The following is a 21,509-nucleotide window of genomic DNA, read 5'->3' as shown; positions in this document are numbered from 1 at the left end:
ATCCTTAATACGATCTTGCTGGTGATATTCCAATCTACAGGTCTTGGATCACGATAAAAAATTACAATCAACACGATCTGTCCAATGAAAGCTCTCGAACAAAACAGAAAAGGAGAAATCTGGGAATTTGTTGAAAAGTGAATGGACCGGTTATTCTTGGAATTATCGTATCATTGAATTGCTTATCACTGAAATTTATCGGAGCGGTGACTTTACTGAAAAGTGATAAGTCACCACTCCACTTCATGGGAGTGACCTTGACTTTCCGATATTCGCATTTGACTCATTTTTAATTGCTTGTGACATGATGGTGATTGCATATATTCTGTTTACTGCTGGCGTCATCTGTTGGTGGAATAGAGAACTAAAATAAACATTTTAAAGAAATAACATATATATTTAATTAAAATTTTTCAGAAAATAGTTTACTCCAATAAAGAAATTAAATAAATAGTTTTGAAAAAAAATCAAATTTAAGAAGTAAGCTGAAATAGATAAATTAATTCAATTACACGCTACTTAAATTAGTAATTTAAGTATTAATTAAATATAATAAATTTTATATTTAATACTAATTAATAATTTTAATTAATAATATGATTGAAATAACAGATATTTGGAACAAATATTTAAAAATAACAATAGCAAAATTATATGTTATTCAAAAAATCGTGGATTATGCTTCTCTAATGCATATCGAGTCGCTGCTGTTTATTCGAATTCTTTAATCAAAGCTAGTTCTGTCACTCACCGAAAATTCTTAAAAACTGAATTAGTTTTACTTCAGTTGCTTCAATATACCATTTTTAACCCTGCTGTTCTGTTCGGACCTATATGACCCGAAATAAAACTTATACCTTCGTAAAAATCTATAATACAGAGATATTTTCATGAAACTTCTTGACATCTTTGGTAAATAATATAAATATGTACTCATAGAGGAATTTAGGCTCATTCTTATTTCGAAGGAATACTTTTCAATTTATACCTAACTATCATTCGGGTTAATATAACCCAATGCAAAAAAAAAAAAAAAAAAATTTTTACTCATACAGTTTTGTTTGGAATAATTCAAAAGAAAAGAATAACACTAGTTTCTGTAATTTATCTGTTTTCGAAACCTTTTTCGTTGACTTATGTGTTTGGTCACATTGCAAGAGAGCACATACAAGGTCAAAAGGCTGATACGATTGGCAGGGGGCCAGTCTCTTTTGCTCTTTTTGCAATGTTTCTTTTTTCTGCTGTATTTCACTTTCTGATACACTGTAAAAGAGTTGTGGCTGCGAATTGGCTGCGAATGTGAGAGAAAAAATGGCGAATCGCAAAAAGTTGAGTCACGCTGATACAACTAAACTAATAGAAACTTCTGACAACGGAGAAAAAATATCGGAATATGAAAATCATACAAGTGATAAAATTGAGAGTGAAGGTTCTGACAACGATTTTGATACCGATATTCAACAAATGAACTATAAAAGGAGTATTCAGTCCAAGAATGGTAACATAAAGTGGAAGTTGGATCCGCTGACTCATTCTTCTCAATCAACCGCAGCTAATATTATAAAAACTACGCCAGGAGTCACAAGCTATGCAACGACAAGGATATCAGACGTAAAAAGTGCATTTGAGTTAGTATTCAATTCTACAATTGAAAACGAAATCATAAATATGCTAATATTGAAGGAGAAATGGTTTATGGAAAAATTGGAAAATTTTTGAAAGTAAAACTTGTGGTGGTAACATCATAAGCCAGATAACAACTTCCGGAGAAGAGTGTACACTTTTGTCTAGTGGCTATGTTACTCGGCTATGAACACTAACGTTACGGGTTCGAACCTGAAGCTACACATTGGTGACCCTGGTTCTGAACAACCGCATCCTTCGTTCTGCTGTCGTGGCTCCATCTACCGTCAGCAATCACTCACACACGCTCGCCGTCGCCCGCCATAACACTTGGCGCGATATCAACGTTCGTCGCTCGCCATAACGCCTGGCGCGATAAACTCTACCGACTCACTGGTGGGGGACTATTGTGGTGGTAACATCATAAGCTAGATAACAACTTCCGGTGAGGAGTGTACACTTTTGTCTAGTGGCTTTGTTACGCGGCTACGAACCCTAACGTTGCAAGTTCGAACCTCAACTTACACAAACTTTTCAAGCATATATTGGATTATTATTGTTAGATGGTCTTTATAAATCATATGGAGAATCAACAAAAAGCTCATGGGATAAAGAAACTGTCAGAAATATATTTCGTACGATAATGTCCTTCAAAACATATTGCGGCATATCGAGAGTTTTCGTTTGATAATAAATCCACTCGTCAAGAATGAAGAAATTTGGATAAATTAACTGCAGTACGAGATATCTAGGAAAAGTGGATAGAAATTCTATCAAAATTATATAATCTGAATGAAAATGTTACTATAGATGAACAAGTAGTAGGATTTCGTGGCCGGTGTCCTTTCAAACAGTATATACCAAGCCATCTAAATTTGGGATCAAAATATGGACTTTATGTGACAGTAAAATATACAGTGAATATGTACTGAAAACACAAATTTACACTGGAAAAGAACAAGTGTCAAAGCCAGAGAAAAATCAGGGAAAGCGAGTAATGTGTGATCTTACAAAAGGGTATTCAGGGCACAATATTACATGTGATAATTTTTTCACATCTTACAACTTAGGACAACTTCTTCCAAAATGGAAAATGACTATGCTTGGCACCATTAGAAAAAATAAATCAGAACTTCCTGAACAAATGTCAAACAAAGAAGTTCTTAGCTCTCATTTTATTTTACAGACAGTTGTAAACTACATCCCAAAAAAGTTCAAGAATGTTATTCTTATGAGCACTTTGAATCATGACAAACAGACCTAACAAAAAAACATTAATGATCTTAGATTATAATTCAACTAAAAGGGATGTAGATACTCTTGATTAACTTTTAAACAATACACTTGCAAAAGAAAAACAAATCACTGGCCTATGATAATGTTCTATAACATGCTTGATACTTCTGCGTACAACGTATTTGTTCTATGGACTTCAATATATAGTGAATGGAACGAAAACAAATTGATAAGCGAAGATTATTTTTGGAAAATCACTCATTTTTCCACACATTGAAGATAGGCCACACCTACCAAAGAGTGAGGATTCAATAAAAATTGTCAAACGAATACAGAGAAAAAGGGAAAACGTACATCTGGATGATCTGATGAGAATACTTCATTGTGCATCAAACGTGCAAGATGCAAGCTCTGTCCGTCAAGCAATGATAGCAAAACTATATTATGTTGCAATTGAGTCATATTTGCAAATCTCATGCAAAATATTATTTTTCAAATTGTAAATAAAAGTAAATTTCAATTTCGAATTTTTTTTTTTTTTTTTTTGTTATTTTTATAGATGCTTTATATTATTGTAAGTTTCAATTACAAACATTTTTTTGTTATTTTTATAGCTGCTTTATATTATTAGATTTATTTTTAAACTTATATTATTATTGTTTAAACCATTTTTTAAATGACCCCGGTCACTTATTGCAAGAAAGGTAAGTATTCTGAGTATTGACCCGAACACTAAATACGTGAAGTAAATACGAACAGAACAGCAGGGTTAAGCTATATGGGGGCTGTTTAGGGATGAATCTTCTTTGAATAAAGCCAGACAAACTTTATAAAAGACACTACTTCTTCACACTCCCATTCCATATAATTGGGAGATCGTCTGACCCAGATACAGGGAACAGACAATATTTTAAAAGGGGAGATCAGTCTCAAGAATAGTCTTACGGATATTTTTTGGTGTGAATCAACAAAAAATAAATAAATAAAAGCACAACAAAATGAGCTAAGAATAAGGTGTTTAGGACTACACTGTGCCACTAAACGTTGTATGATTCTTTATGCAATATTGGAGCCGATATATTTAAAACTTAATTAATTAATTTCATAGGAAATAAAAGAAAGTATTAATGAAAATTATCAACATTAACATTAAATTTCCTACATACTTTGATAATATATTTATCTATATATAATATTCAAGAGTATATTACAGCATCTTTGATAGTAATCTTTTATAAGCAAGTCTCTTGACTCGATTGTATAAGATGTATTCCAAAAAATGACCTGATATGAGAGACACCGACGACAAATTGATCGTTCATTAATGGTTCTTTTTCTAAAAAATAAAATTTAATATGTCAGATCACAAGAAAGATGGGTTATAAAAAATAAAGTAATTTATTGAATTCTTTTATTTAACTAATCTCGTTCAAAATTTTTGTTGTTGTTGTCAAAATATCGAATATAGTTTGAGCAGCTGCTCAAATGTCATCACTTCTATGGAAGCGTTTCTTCCAAAATACAAAATATTGTCTAAGATTTTGGGAAAGGTGTATAACCCCTTGCCATGTATTCGCCCCTGATTTGATCAGAATTATCAGATTTAAAGTGGTTCATTCTACAAACATAATGACATCAAGTTCTGAATCAGGTTACAATAGAATTGTGCTTAGAAATAAAAGGGAAATTATGTACGATTCAAATCCCTTTCAAAATCTGACGTTTGCAAATCAGCAGTTCTACATGATGGTCTTTGAGAAACATCTAATAGTAGGGTTATTGTAGCAATGCCGTCTATTGATATTATATATAAAATTAAGAAACATCACAGAAATGTAGCAAAAAGCAATGGTAATTTTGTATAACATTTTTATTTAAAACATTTTACATATACTTAACAAAATTTCGAAAATTAGAAGTATGAATCAAATAGGCATTTAAAACAGATACGTAAAAATAGGGATACATTATCAAAGAAAACTAATTGCCTTTTGCTTCTTCATAGATAATATTTTAAATTAACATTCCACCATTTTAAATATTTTTTCAAAAATGTGAAATGAACGGATAAAATTTGTCTTTACTCTCTCTTCCTCTCTGTTCCAAGAATAGTGCATTGGTGCCTGATTGCTGTAACATGTTTTATATTATTACCAGACATATTTAATAAAGTTCAATTTAAAAAAACTTGAAATCCATATTAATAATGAAATATTAGAAATTGTAAAAGATCTGAAATTCCATTTTATAATTTTGCGCTTAGTCACTCATCATTAAATTGACAGTTAATGTAGACAATTTCTTGGAAGTTTGATCTATTCACCTGATCTGTTCTGTTAGTAATAAATTTAATTTCCCTATAAAAAAACATGTCTATCAAATTCTTCCCAAATTAATTAGTAAATCAATCCCCAAAAATTAAAGGATGAATGATTGTAAATTCGTATTATATAAATGTATCGATATTATATTAAAATGCTATAAAAAATTAAACACAACAAGGAATTTTACTGCCTTTAAATTGAGGCATTGTGTATTTAATAAAAAAAATTCTATTATTTCTTTTATCTGAGTTGGATCACATTACTTAAATCAAACAAAGAAAATGATGGTAATGAATTTTTACTAGTATTCTGAAAAAATCAGTTTGCAGTGAAAGAAAATAACTAACTGGAAAAAAACTTTCCAGGAGAGATTAAAGAACATACATATAAATGTTAAAATAGTTTTTCTATTTTAATATCACAAACAAAACAAATTAAAATATCTGAGTGAAAAAATTTAATCTGTTGAAGAATGTTCTAAGTAAACATAAAAGACAACTAATTTAAAATTTTACTCATCAATGACAGATTATAATTGAGACCAAATGAAAAGATAAAAAAAGTACATGATGCAGGATTTTAAAAAAACAAGATCAATGTAAGAATTCCATATGCAGTGTTATATCTAAATACAATTTTGGTATATAAATAAAAAAAAAAGTATTTAATATAGCAAGCATTATTAGTAAAATATTATGCTATCACATTCTTTCAAACATTATATATGTTTCTTTTTTTTAAAAATATAATCAAACATAGGATTTTGAGAATGCAAAGACTTACATAATAAAGCAGTAGATTTTTTGGGTGCATAAAATTAAAAAAGATATCGTAGTGCTTAGCTCAATAAGGAAATCATACATAATTTCATCATTTAAAATACTGTACACATGTGGTAATAAAATGAAATACCTTTTGAATCAGTAATAAAAAGCCATTCTTAAAATAAATTTTATTTACAAATTTAACATTTTACAAAAAAAATAAGGTAATATTCTTTCAATAATATCTTATATATACATGTAAAAATGCAGTTAAGCATTTGCTAAAATTCAAGATAAAACCCTTTTTACAATTATACAAGCAATTGTATCATTAGTAACAATTTGTTGAATATTGAATGATATTCATAAATACATTCTTTAAAAGATTAAAAACAAAATTACAGAAAGAAAATTATTTCTGCCAATCATCAAAATCTAAAAAAATGCTCTTCCAGTTAAACTTTTCAACATCATATATTGTGTTACTTGTAACGATGCGGAGTAACTTGTAAAATTCTTTAATTGTTTTCTCCTAATAGGAAAAAAATAATAAGCATTTTAGCTTCTTGACATAATTCAAGCAATCAATAAATCAAATAAAAATTATTAATATTATAAATATTAACTAATTTCCAGTTATGTAAAATATGAGTTGAGATAAAAATACCAACAACAATAAAAATCTCAAACTGAGTAAACCATGCATGAATAACTGTAAATTTCAAAGAAAGTAAAGAGGACACCAAATTTAAATTTCTGTGCAGGACAGTGAATTTCAATGTCCCCACCATCAATGGCTTTGAAAATAATCACATGATTAAACATTTATCATCTGTTATTTATTACTATTTGTAGTTATTAGATGTATATTAAATAAATTGAAATGATTTTTATTAAGATCAAGATGATGTCAAAAAAATTTTTAAAATGTTTTAAACATGAATAGAGTTATTAATATCCCTTATGAAGTGTACTGCATTAAGCCATTAGTATTTTATTTCAAGTTAAACATTTTCTTATTGAAGGTTACAAATTTAAGTAGGACATTATACAACAATACAGAGGTCCCTAACATGTCTGAATTGCTAAAAAATTTATTTTATACTTACATTTATAATCAAAATATTTACTACAAAAACAAACTTTTAAGTTAAAAAATATAATACATTATTTTGATAACTATTATTACAGTATTAAAACTAAGAATAAATGAAAAGAATAATAAGCAGGGCCGGCCATCTAGGGGGTGCAGCAGATGTTATGCACCGGGGCCCCAACGTGATCAAGAAGTAAAATAATGTTCTGAACAATAATAGAGGGTTGGAAATAAGAGAGAAAAAAAATTTAACTGAAAAAAAACGACGTTTGTAAATTAATGAAGTTTACAGATATATTATAGTTTATTACAATTGTGGAACATAGAGTAAGTAGATGTACAATCATTTACCTCGCTGAGTAAATTAGGTTGCATGTAATATTTTGAAAATTCATACTATTTTAATATTCATACTTAAATGTTTAATATTATTAGATCTAATCTCAATATTGTTAAATCTAATCATGTCCATGCCAAGGAAATATCCCTGTAGATGTCAAAAAAAAAAATTAGCAAGGAAAGAAAAAGAAAAGCTAAATTTAAAGAAATCGTGAGTATGTCTTCTTGTCTCTGAAGTAATTTTGGCAATGAAGTTTCTTTGACTTCAGAAATTACAATTCAAGCTTCAACTGAACAAATTACACAATTTTACAATAAAATTATGGAAACTGAAATTCTTTGAAGAACTGTGCGTTTATACAAATATGATAGGATAAGAAAATAATGACAAAAATGACAATAATAGATATGATCAAGTGAATATAAGTGAATCAGGTTTATGACCAAATGTTACAGCCGCTAAGTTTAGAATTTTTGTGCTAAGACCGGATCTGTACAAAACAAAAAAGTTTTTGCTAAGAATGTTGAAGGTTTTCCTCTACATACTGCTTTAAAAAAATGCCAAATGATGAAACCCAGCTTCGCAACTGATTAATTTATTCAAAAATACAAGACTTCATATTTTGTTTTTGTTGTATACTATTTGCCAAAAGAAGACGAAATGAACAATCTACACAAATTACAGGCGGCTAAAATAACTGGAGAAAGTTGCTAACTGTAATTCGAGATCATAAGTGTTCTATTTGCCACTTTAATTCATTTATTGCGTAGAAAGAATTATTAAAGCAACTAAATTTATGTTCAACTATTGATAAAACAAAGCAAGTTACTATAAATAAGGAAACGGGACAGCTTAATCTATTATTTATAGAAACTATAGATGTAATTCTATTTTTAGCATGCGATACAAATAACGATTATATAGTGGTATCCGAAGCTAAAAGTCTATTGGATTCAATACAAGAAATGTCATTTATCTTATGTTTAATAATATGGTTTACAATATTGTCCAAAAATAACACTATCAATAAACTATTTCAGGCAAAACAATTGTTATTAATAGGTTTAATTTATAACTCATAATGTAAATATTTCGAAATGCTTTCCTGAAAAGCGAATTCGAAAAAGAAAAAATCATATTCTGAAATAGCAGAAGATGAAGTTGTAGAGCCCAATAGAGGAATTTAGATGTTATTTTTAACACTGTAATTGATACTGTTATTGTACAGATAAAAAATTTATTTAAAAGTATTTCAAATCAATCACTTATAAAAAAAAAACTTTAGAAAAACAGGAATTAGAAAAATGTCCAAGAACTTTGTAAAGTTTTATAACAACAATATAAATGAAAACCTTACCCAAGAAATTGGTTTGCTACGGGATTGGATTTTGAATGAAAGGGATGTAAATAATGCACAAGACATACTGTAATACTCATTAAATAATAATTATAATAAATTATTTCTAAAAGTATTAACTGTGTTAAAACTTTTCTTTACATTGCCAGTTACTATAGCAAGTGCTGAGCAGTCTTTTAGCAAATTAAAATCAGCAATGAAATGTCTTCGGTTAAGCTAAGTACAGAACACTTAAATGCACTCGCTATATTAAATACCGAAAAAGAAATTGCAAAAAACTGTAATTTTTTTGAAATAATTAATAGCAAAAACAAAATCACGCATTAAATGAACATATATAGTAATATATGTTCGTGTTTTTTTTTTTTTTTTTTTTTTTTTTGCTTTACCAAAAAATTTAAGGCCCCAAATGGTTTCTTGCACCCAGGATTCTTAATAAAGAAGGTCGGCTCTGATAATAAGGATATAAAAAGGTTAGCATGTAAGTAAGTGGTATCAATATATATCATTGCATACTTAATATGGAATTACAAGTAATAATATTTTAGTTATTGCAACATACAAAGCACCACAAAAAGCAGATTAAATGGAAAAATATTTTTAAAAATTAGTTTTAATTGAAGTATTTTTTTAAAGAGAAAAGGAGATAAAATAATTATTTTATGACAAAATATTTAATGGATGATAACTTGCAAAGCATTATTTCAGATTATTAAAAAAAAAATCAATAGGCATTTACCTCATCTCTGCACAGGTCATGAATACTTGGCTTAATAGTTGCTTTATTGTACAGATAATGAAAAAGTTTTCCATCAAAATATTTCCATGGCATAATATGAATTAATGGAAGAGGAGAACCACATGTACTTAATACCAAGAATACTGTTGATACACCAATTAAGAAAAGAGTACATAAATTAACATTTGCTGGATCCAACCAAGGAATCTACGGAAAAAAAAAAAATCAAAGTATAAGATATCAGAAAATATACAAAATACACATAAACTGCTTCATATACAAAAACTGCTTAAAAAAAATGAGGACTTCAGATATACTAAAAAATGCATGATCGGTATAAGATAATTTAACTGTTAAATTAATTACCCATCATAAAGTGATCCAAAATCTGCAGCCATTTCTGTTAAATGCATGATATAATTATCAATATCTCAACTAATAAAAATCTGATATCTCTACTAATAATAAAGATGAATGTGTGAGTATAACACTTGACAAGATAGACCAAGACAGAACTGATTTGACCTACAATTGCTAAACATGGCACCAATTGGAGGATAAAAATCTGATCATCATTTGTAGGATAAAAAAAATCTGTAAACTAAAATTTTTTTTAAAATTTTAATAAATTAAAAAATAAGCAAAAATTTAGTTCCTTGACCATTCCCAAAAATATTATTGCACAAGAATAATTTGTATACCTTTTCAAAATTTTTTAAAATGGAATTTTAATTATATCAATTTAATATTCAAACAAATTTTTCGTGCATCTTGACATTTAAAAAAAATGTTTTTTCTCTAATTTTTAAAAATAGATTACTTTGTTGCTTGAAGCTTAAGACATTTTTATTTTTCATAAATTATTTGATTGTATGATTCTTTCCATTATCAAAATTCAAGAATGAAAGATTCTGCTTATTATCTGCATATTTTCTATGATAAAGGTGAAAATTAAATGATAAATGAAATGGATGATTACATTTTTAATAGCATTATGATGTCACTGAACTGGTTTCCAACTGAAACCAGATCAATGAAAAACTTCTAAATAGCAGATCATATGGAAGACTACTAAAATAGAGAGAATTTTAAAATTCAAGAAATTTGATGCCTAAAAACAATTTGTTGATGGAATCATGAATATGAAGCTATGCCAAAGATAATAAAAGAGATTAAATGCAATCAATATCCCTAACGGACCAGCTAATTGCCAAAAGCAGCTAGTACGAAATAATATTGTACAAGCTGTTTATTTCGATCTCAAAACTTACAAGAAATATCAGGAGGATTGGAAAATAATGTTGTTTCCCAAACACCAATATTCGTTTACTGTTTATCAATTTATTGACTACTTCAAAGTCATGTCGGAGATATTTTAAAGTAAAGGCGACTTGTTTGCTTATAAATAATACTTAAAAAATTTTATTTTGGGTAAAATGACCAGCCAAATATAGAAGAGGTACATAACTAGTATTGTGCACTTTGAGTTTCACAAGTATAGTAACACAACAATTGCTTATCCTAGAGTATTCAATTTTCGTAAAAACCAAAGGTGGTTTTCTAAGTTTAGATCCAGTAAATTTGAGCTATGCAAGGACAGAAGAGAAAGAAAATCCTGGCTTCAAAACAAGTGACTTAACTAACCTAGGTCTATCATCCAAATACATTTGCAGTATATTGGTAAAGTAAACAAAGCAGGTATTTAGAAAAGACATAATCTTTCTGAAGGAAATAAACTAACAGATCCACTACATGCAACTGATTGCTTCAGTGGCACAACAGAGAAGTGTTTTTTATCAGGCTGTATTTGAAAAATAGCACTTTCATGATGATTCAAAACAGAAAAGACAATGATTCTTTCCAAATGAATTGCCACAAAGTATTGCTAAGCCAGGTTTACATACAAAAAAAAAAAAAAAAAACTATTTTGTGCTTAATGAAATATTCAAGGAATTATTCATTTTGAAGTGCTGAAATCTGAATAAGCTGTGAATAATTGGAATGTGTAAAACAATTTTTAATTGAAAAGTGTCCAGTGATCACCAACAGAAAAGGCATTAGTCTAGTGCATGATAATGCCAAGATCACACAGAACAAGACGAACCCTGAAAATAAAATGAATGAATCGAAAAGGAAGACATAACCTCATTAACCATATTTACCAGACATAGCACCATCAGATTCTACTAATTTATTGCTACAACACTTTCTATGAAGAAAAAAAAATTGGAATGATTTTCAAAATGCAGTCTCCAGAAATTTTGCTCAAAAACGAATGATTTTTTATTGATCCAGCATTGAAAATTTGCTTACTAGATTGCAAAAGGTAGTTAATAATGGATTAAAAATAAAAACTTGTTTGAATTTATTGTAAAATAAATGTGACATTACTTTCTGGTCCCCCAATAACTGTATAGAATGCCATTAATATTCATAATGTTCTTATAGTCAGAAATGTAATTCGTTGATTAGCATATCACATGGCAGCTGGACTATTCCACTTCTCCTCTTTTCTTACAAAAATTTAACTGTGCATGAAGAATGATTTAAAATGTTTAATGTCCATTATTATATACTGATCTTGACCTTTTCCTTTTTAATAAAGTGACTTATACAGTATGAAAACTTATCTCTTTTTGAATAGAAATTTATAATTGATACTCAAAGCAATGCAATTTAAAGGCCAAATTTATTGAAAAAGTGTTTCAATTTATCATATATTTGCCAAACAGAAGTGAAAGTGAAGTTTGATAGAACTTGTTGATTCGATAGAAATGATGATAATTTTTTTTGTACAAATTCAGTATAAGTAAAGTTGTGAACAAAGTATTTACTTCAAACAAATAAAATTTTAAATAAGTACAGTAATGCAAAATTGTCTTTTGAATCGTATTTTTTAAAATAAATAATTTATGCTTCAATAGATATCAAAGACCACTTTTAATGTTCTCATTCTTAATTTCTTGAAAGAACTTAAATCTTATAAATATGGTCTCTGTTAGCAACTGAGTTTGATATCCTTAATTTCAAAAAAGTATAGCTCTAATAAAGCAGAAGTAAATAAAAATAATTAAAAAAATATCATAACAAAGGAATCAGCAGAAAAAAGTCCTATTATTGCTTGAAAATTTAGATAGAAATTGAATTCACTAATGAAAGATATAAGTATCCAATTCCATGGGATAAATTAGTGCTTCATTTTTAAACAAAGAACTAAGTGAACTATAGAAAAATAAACCAGCTGTAATTATAAACAAACTTCACAATAATATATTCAATTCAATTTTTAAAACTCTAACAATTAAAATACAAAATTGAAGTACAGAGCATGTATATTAAGTTGTTCAGTGCATCAATATCATGTTAAGATAATTGAAATTGTGTTAATTATTTAACTTTTCATTAAAATTAATATTATAATAAAATATATAAAATTTTAAAGAAAATAATTCCTACTGGCAACTTTTTCAATTCTTTTATCTCCTTTTTCCATAAGGCTTGTGCAACAAAAGTTGCAACTGCTAATGGTTGCACAAGAGGGCTTGATTTTAAACCTCCAATTAAAGAATTCAAAATACAAGCTAAAACTACTTGATCTTTCGGTAACTTAACCAAAGACTCAAATTTCATTGGAATTTGTAATATGTGCCAGAACATCCATAATTTTTTTTCTTCTGTTGAATTAAACCACAAATCATCAATTGTAGGTATTTGATCTGAAAAAGATTGGAAACATAAAATAACTCCTATAAAAATTATAAGATTTCAAAATAGAAAATTGAAATGAATCATAACAATTCTAAATAACAAACAGTTTACAGATTCAGTTTTGATATCAATATGCAAAATTTTTTATATTCTTATAAACTAATAAAAGCAGCCAAACAGTTAACAAAACACAAAATAAATAAACTTTACTATCAAAGTTTCAGCTGTAAACTAAAGCTTTGGCCATATCAGGAAAGCAGGAATATTTTACTACTCGCAATTCTACATGTCATGAGTCAATATAATTCAATAATGCATTAATGAAAAAAAGAAAAAACTTTTCTTGATTAGCTGCCAGCATAAATAACAAGTAACTATTTCAGAGTTTCCATTACTAGCATTAGAAAAGGAATTAAGATTTTTTTTTTTTTTTTTTTTAACATTCAGCCTAGTAATTATTTTCAGTTACCAGCCTTGTTATTTCAGTTATTCAGACAAGTTATTATATTCAGCTATTTTTTTCAGTCTTATAATAGGTTGAATAATAACTTTCTTTTTTGCCAATTTTAAAAAGCTGACAGAAATAAAATGCATACAAAATATTTTATAATCTTTGAAATTTTTAAAATTTACTGATTTTATAGTATAATTTATTTTTAAAAATTTATTCTTATATGTATTTAGATTATTAAAATATTCAAGCAGTAAAAATATTCAAGTAAAAATTTGTCACCAATTTGCTTTTTGAATTTAATCAAGTGGCAAAGACTACCAAGCTTCTTGTGAGGTTTGTGCTGCGTAAGAAAAAAGCAATACTTCAAAGTCTAATTATTATTGATTTTTTTTAAGAAAAAAAAAGGAAGGGTGGGGGGAAGTAAAGAGAATTACAAAATATTTTTGGAGGAATCAAAGAAAAAAAATTGAAATTTAAAAATTTCTTATAAATTATTATTTAACATAACATATGAATGATGCATCTTTTATATTGCCTGATAAGGCGTACTCAACTCCAGATTATCAAACAGGCAAAGACAGAATTGCCATTCAGTTGCATATAAATTTAAGCTCCTGAAATTTCCATTGCATTGTTTTCAAGTAATTTAATTATAAGCTATCATTTGTTTTATAACAGCGATGGAAAACGTATTTAAATTCCGATGTTTTTAAATTTTAAAACATTATTCTTAAGATTCTCCCCCCCCCGCCCCTTATTTGCTTGAAGATCATCAAAGTCCAGCTTATTTTTCAAAATCTGAATCAACTCATAAAATTGTATGTATTTAGATTTGTACTTTTTACACATCATGCCACAATGACAAAAGTGTACAATATTGTAACAAATCTGTAATATTGCTTCAGAGCACTTCCTTGGTTCAATCACTGGAAAGACTATTTTACGATCAGCTCTGTTGGATGCTGATCAGATACTGAATCGGTGATCTTATGAGTTGGCGACAAAATAAACAATACTGGAATCTTCCAGATTTTTGATGATACAGCCAATAGGAACCGAAATATGCCTGATAGTTCCAGAACCTTTTCTGCCTGGCTCTGGGAAGCTTGTGGTGAATAGCATATATGAAAGTTAACAACTACGCTACACGAGCATATGCATTTGTATCCTGGTTATGTTACTGGACTGCGAACCACAAGGTCCCAGGTTCTATCCGCGTGCATCACTAATACCCTAAAAGCTCTGCCTGGCTATAAAAGGCCAGTAGTTTCAAGCCAAAGTAATAAGTACTTTGTCTCTTTTGTTACTGAGGCCTTTGATTGTGTTTCTTCATTGTTGACCAACAAATCGAAAAGAACCCTGGAATTTCCGTAACAGTATCTTGTAAATATTAATAATGGTTAAATCATTTTGATCAATGACATGAAAAATTTCAGTTTCACAACTAAAATCATAAAAGCAACTAAATGCACACTTTGTAACTAATTTACAAGATTTAAATTTTTGTGCAGACTTTGCCTTTTTTGATATTTTCAGCTTATAATACTGGGCCATCCAACATTTCAACATTTATTTAACAATTTTATTTTAACAACACTTGTATTCTCTGGTCACCTGATCCTGCATTATTTAATATACAGTTTCCACACATTGAAAATTTTAAGCAATCCTTTCTTTATGCTGAAGACCCTATTAATACAAGATATTATAGGACCTGTCCGTGATGTCCAACATACTGAATCCCAGCCAATACCAATGTTGCTGGGCATTTTGTGCTAAAAGGGAAACCTTTGAATAAATAATACACTAGATAAAAAAAAGTTCAATATCACAAATGGACATTATTTCTCCATATCTAAATAAAATGTTAACAACATGGAAGTCATCATTTAGTAAATCAAAGAACTTTTAATTTTCTAATTTACTGATGGGTCATCCATTATGCATAATTGATAAAAACCAGTTGCAAATCTATTTTCTCATCAGTAAAATGGAATTCTTAAAAATTATCTTAAGGATCTTATTTCATTTACAGGAGCTGCGAATAAGACGAAAGTATAAGCTACATATCTGGTAATGTTTTTCTTCCTTGTTTTTTCTTTCGAAATCTGATGTTTAAATACATTAACTTTATTTGTATATATTTATTAAGTGAATCATCGAACATTAAAGAAAACATATTAAGATCAGCAAGACATTTGCATGAAATTCCTTTTTATATATGAAACAACAACAAATGAAAAAAAGTAATGGCATTTTGTTGGCCCACAGAAGAATCAGCTATCTTACAATTTGGGGAAATTACTTGAAATAAATTCAACGACATCTTGCAAGGGTTATAAGGATAATAATTCTCCATACACTTTAATTCTATATTTAAATACTTTGTAGATACTATGAATGGCATTTTATTCCTAGTTGCTGGATTGACAATAGACAGTATTCTTTTAATGACATTTTTTCTGATGGTGAAATTCTCAAGGCAAAACAAAGTCATAAATGTTTTCCTTTTCTCCCTCCTTCCTTAAAAAAGAGAAAGAGAGAGAGAGATTTCTCTTATTTTTCAAAGATCAGGTTAAAAAAATAAAAAAAACTAAGCACTTTTCTAAGGTCCCAATTATGACAAAATTAAACTCAAGGAATTTTTAAAGATTACAAGAACTAAGAACAAAGCAATTATATTATTAAAAAATATAAAATAAATAAATTTTTATTATTAACATTTAAATTAGAATTCATTTTAATTTGATCTTTAAGAAGTGACTGTAATACATGATCATATATAATATTATTAAATATATAGTATTATTAAATAATATAAATCATATATAAATTATATAAACTATATTTCCTTATAAACCCAATAGCAAATATTACTTTTATTATCAGAGCAAATTATATTACTTTTTCCCATCAGTGAAAATTACTGAAAAGCATTAAATATAGCAACATTGCATTATGATTCATGAGAATGTTTCAATTAATAGGATTTCAAATATCACTCTAACATATGCAATTGTAGTCTAAGTCTAATGCTAGTCTAATACATGCATTCATGGCTTAAAGTTTCTAGATTAGGCACATGTAAGTAAATCAACACAATTAATATACAAATGGATATACAGTATTTTATACCAATATGGATGAAAATTGAATTAATGAAAATTGAAGAAAAAAATTTTCTTACAAATAAGAAAAGGATGTACAATTTAAAAACTGTTTATATTTATTATATATTGTTCAGGTAGTTACCTTCTGTTCCAGGTAAAGAAGATATTTTCAAAGGCAATGGCTTGATAAATTCTGGCTTTTCTAAGAAATTTCCTTGGTAAGCACACCATTCTTTAACAATAACTTCTCGTCCATTTTTAGTTCGACCAGGATTTGTTGGAGAATGTGGTGCTACAAAACAATTAAAAAGCACACCATAGCAACGCTGGCGTATTTCTCTGTATATTAGGATGCATGGTGTTCTTGAGTCATCTTCTAAAACCTAATATATTAAGCATAACAAATTTTAAAAAATTCACTCATGGAGTCACAGTAACATTTTTAAATAGTTTTGATGAATGTTAAAGTATTCATTAGAACTATGAGCAATTTTCCCCATTACCTCAAAAACAGCCATGAACCAAATATTAAAAGCAATAAAAATATGGGGCAGTTGCTATATTTGAGGCATATGTTCACAACTGTTGATCTAATTCAAAAGTTACGTTGTGTACTAATTTTCATACTGATCAAATATCATTGTTGAACTCGTAGATAAAGTACCAAAGTATTAAATTTAATATATCCCATAAAATCTGAAACAAACAAACGTGTCCCAATTTTTTTTTAAATTTTAGGAGATAATAAAATTATTAACTAAGTACTTTAATTATATTTCTTCTTCGAATTATTTTACTGCTCATTCTCAAATAATATTCTACCTTTTGGAGAAATTTTTCTTTTTTGAATTTCATCTTTAAAAAAATAATTGGAAAAATTATAAAATTTGATTATACTAAGTAGTTTTCAATATGATATAATAATAGATATAATTTTTTTAGCCTTTTCAAAAGTTGATTTTTATAAACTAGCAATTATTATGTTAAAAAGACTAGACAAATTATTATGTTAACATGATTTATGCGAACATTATTTTAGATATCTCTGAATACTTTTTTATAAATATCTAACATGTGATTTAAATTTTTGAATTTATATTGCATTTTAAATACAAAATATACTATCGGAATATTAATATGGAGAATGTGGTGCCACAAACTAAACTACTACTAAAACTATTTTGATATGAACTATGCAATTTGAATCTAAATTACAATTTTTTTAATTTCATAATTTGATCAGTTATAATAAGTTAAATTATTTTATAAAATTATTTTAACTTAAATATGGAACTGGAATATGCAGGATATTGTGTGCACAAAAATTAACATCAAATGCCACAAATAATGCTAATAAATAATATTGGAGAAGTATTTTTTAATATAAAACACCTAATACTCCCACAATGGCAGCTCATTTACAAGTTTGATTAAACTTATTCGCTCTTGAAATAATTAAAATAAAAAAGTTTAAACATAAAAACTCTTAGAATAATTAATTAGAAAATTTTCATATTTTAAATCTAACATTCATTTTGAATTCCTATATATTTTCATACGAAGACTAAAACAAATTAACTTTCTGGTATAATAAGATATTTAATTTATTGCTTTTTCTGGATAAATAATAAATGAATGAAAAAAAATTGGAATGTAAATTAAGATTTTTGAAAAACAGCACCACTTAACAAAACACAAACTTCGTTAAGATAGGAAATAAAATACACAAAAATAAAATCCAGAAAATTAAAATATAATATGAAACATTTACTTCTCTCTGGTTGAACTCCATTTTACATAACAGATCAAAAATATATGGTGCATTCATGCAATTATAATGCTTTTCGTATAACATTCTTTCCAGTTCAGGACTGACTTCAATCTGCACTTTCAGGCGAGGATTATTATAGTTGATTTCATAAGACTTTAATCCTTCACGAATAAGATCAGCTCTCTCTCTACTACCAAAAACTTTCAATGATATGGAACAAAGTTCATGCCAATTAAAAATGTTCCCCTTCCAACCTTCCTTTTGAATGATTTTACAAATTTTTTCTGCAACTGCTGCTACGTATCCCTTTTTTACTTCTTTGAGACTTGAATGAAATTCTCTTAACAAATCGCGATCAATAAAATCATTACCAATTAAACATGCAAATAAAGGTAATCTCTCAACAGGGAGATGTAAATATTTTGATGCTAAGCAGTCTCTGTCATAATGAATTGTACTTAGTGTAACATAATCTAGATAAAGTGTGGATAAATACATTTTGGTATTGAAAATAATAAAATCAGAATCTTGAGTAAGAACTGCAAAAACTTCCTTGTGCTTGGCAGCATATTCAGCAATGACAAAATCTGCTTCAGTATCTGTCTGAAAAGCATCAGCACCCAAACTTTTAACAATAAAACAGGATAATACATCAATAAATGTTGGAATCCCAAAATGACCAAATGGTTCCTGATAATTCATTTTTATTGTTTCAAAAAGTTCAAGTTTTCCTTCGTAAGTGCCTGTTCGACGTCGAACCCATTCATTTCTTTTAGATTTGCATATTGTTCCATCAAAAAAGAAAACTAATTTCACTCCAATACTTTTAAATTTGGCAATAAAAACTGCCATTGCTCTCTGTATTTGTAGCCATTGACCACCATACATCCATTCCAAGCGTAATTCGACACATAATTCAACTAGCCAGTTCAAACCATCAACAACAAGTACAGGTTCAACGTTAAAAACTTTCTTGTGTTTCTCTGCAAGTTCCTTGATAGAAACAAACTTGCAAGCTTCAGGACATTCATTTTCTATGAAACTCTGAAGGCCTTTAACACCCATCTTTGTTGCAGAAGTTAATTACTCAGGTTAAATAATTCACTGATTAAAATTCTGTATAAGAACTAAAGAAAGTTTGCATCGCTTCTTTGAATACATAAGTCTAATGTTAGTTTATAATACCAATCTAACCAAGCAATTGAACAACCCAATAGCAGTGTCAGAATAAATATATCTAATGATAAATTTAAAAAAAAAAAAAAGAATTTAGGTTCTTATCATAAACGGGGATACACCTTTTCCTAACCAGTTTCGGTTCGTATCAGAAACGGGGAATCACCTTTTCCCGTGTGTGTTTACGTGAGGTTATAAATATATCACAAAGGGGAATTCCCTTTAGATGGCAGTGTTTGCATTCGTTACATAATCTACAAAAGAATGCAATTCAAAGCATAATAATGTACAATGATGTTTAGATTATTTTATTTAATAAACAAAATACACACTATGAATAAACTCATTGAAATTTGCGAACTAAAACCTTCTGCGTTTGCCAACTGAAATTTTCAGCCGCTCAGTTGCTATTTTGATTATATCAAAGTTTCGATTTCACGAGATAAACAGAAAAAGAATAACAATCTGTTATCATTAAACAAAAGCAATTGTATTAGCAATCTAGAAAGCGGCTTTCTTTCGAAATATTTGGTTAAAGATTGCAAGCTTGTTGGCAAAAAACGTACAAAGTACTAATTTAGAAGTTATCAGTTTATTATACTTTCTGAATTTCGTCATTGTTAAATACAGTTATCTGTTATATATATATACAGTACTAAATGTCAGTTGTTTGGTGTATTTCTGCGAATCTTGTATAATATTTCGCATTTTTCAAATAAAGATACTGTAATTAACTTTCTTAAGCCAAATAATGGCATTTTTTTTTTTTTTTTTAGTTAGAGATAAAAGCATTTTAAAGTAATAAGTAGATTTATCTTAAATCTTTATCATTACATGCACATTTTGAGATAATAGAAATTTTATATAGATTTTAAAATATTTGCAATACAAAAAAGTTTTAAAATGACCTGTAAATGAAAGTGATAATTTCTGGAATAACGTTAATTGAAGAATCTTCGCTCTTTTCTGAACTTTTTTTTAACTTATCATCAATGTATTACTTCTACAGTATATAATTTAAATGTATATATTTGTAAACGGAAGTTCTATTGTAAATTGAAGAAGATGATAATTTTACACCAATTCAGGAAAATAGTTTGGAGCATATCAGTTAATTATCTTTTGCTATGATTCTGAGTCTTTGTCCTTAAGTGCAAACTTTTGAAACTGGAGGATGAAATTAATATTTCAAGAAAGGAGCATAGATTCGTATAGAATAGTTAATAAGTACTTCTCTTTTTTCCTCTCTCAAATTCCAATAACAAAAAAAAAAAAAAAAAAAAAAAACTTGTTGAATTTGTTACTATTATGAAGATGCCAAGCTGCAATTTTTAAGTCAATAACCTATTTACTTGCATTGAAGGTTAGATGCAACATAATAGTTAAGTTGCATCTAATTTTCTATGCATTACAATATCACATTCTTTGAAAAAATAAGCAATGAGTTTTTTAACAATTTCTATTCTTAATAATTTTTAAGGAAACAGTCCAATTTTTATTTTTCATCAAGATGTCTTTGTTAAAATCATGAAAAGCTCAGTGTAGCAAACTGACTAAGGCAGAAAATAAAGAGAGAAAAAAAAAGTTCTAATATTTAATTTATTTAGTTCTGTACAAATATATAAATTCAAGAGGCTTAGAAGTTGAAATTACAGAGAATTCAAAGTTCAAGTGATTAGGAAATTATGTTTTTAATGTAGATCAGTTAGAAATTATTACATGTATGTATATTAAAATTTAATTTTTTTTGCAGTTTATGTAAAAATGAAAATATTAAGTTTCATTCTTAGAATATCTGGATATTTACACTT

General features: G+C 27.9%; 1 protein-coding gene across 1 annotated transcript; it reads right to left on the bottom strand.

Annotated features, from left to right (window-relative positions):
- Nucleotides 1–6,225: 6,225 nt before the first annotated feature.
- Nucleotides 6,226–20,089, bottom strand: LOC129985329 (constitutive coactivator of PPAR-gamma-like protein 2). Its single transcript, XM_056095314.1, has 5 exons — nt 18,523–20,089; nt 16,894–17,134; nt 12,936–13,195; nt 9,480–9,686; nt 6,226–6,479 (listed from the first exon to the last, which is right to left on the bottom strand). The coding sequence occupies exons 1-5, from the start codon at nt 19,585–19,587 to the stop codon at nt 6,360–6,362; spliced, it is 1,893 nt and encodes a 630-aa protein (XP_055951289.1). The 5' UTR covers nt 19,588–20,089; the 3' UTR covers nt 6,226–6,359.
- Between the last annotated feature and the right edge of the window lie 1,420 nt (nt 20,090–21,509).

This window comes from Argiope bruennichi, chromosome 9, assembly GCF_947563725.1.
Source record: "Argiope bruennichi chromosome 9, qqArgBrue1.1, whole genome shotgun sequence".
Classification (NCBI taxonomy): domain Eukaryota; kingdom Metazoa; phylum Arthropoda; class Arachnida; order Araneae; family Araneidae; genus Argiope; species Argiope bruennichi.
The sequence above is the reverse complement of the archived record's forward strand: the minus strand, read 5'-3'. Positions and strand labels throughout refer to the sequence as shown.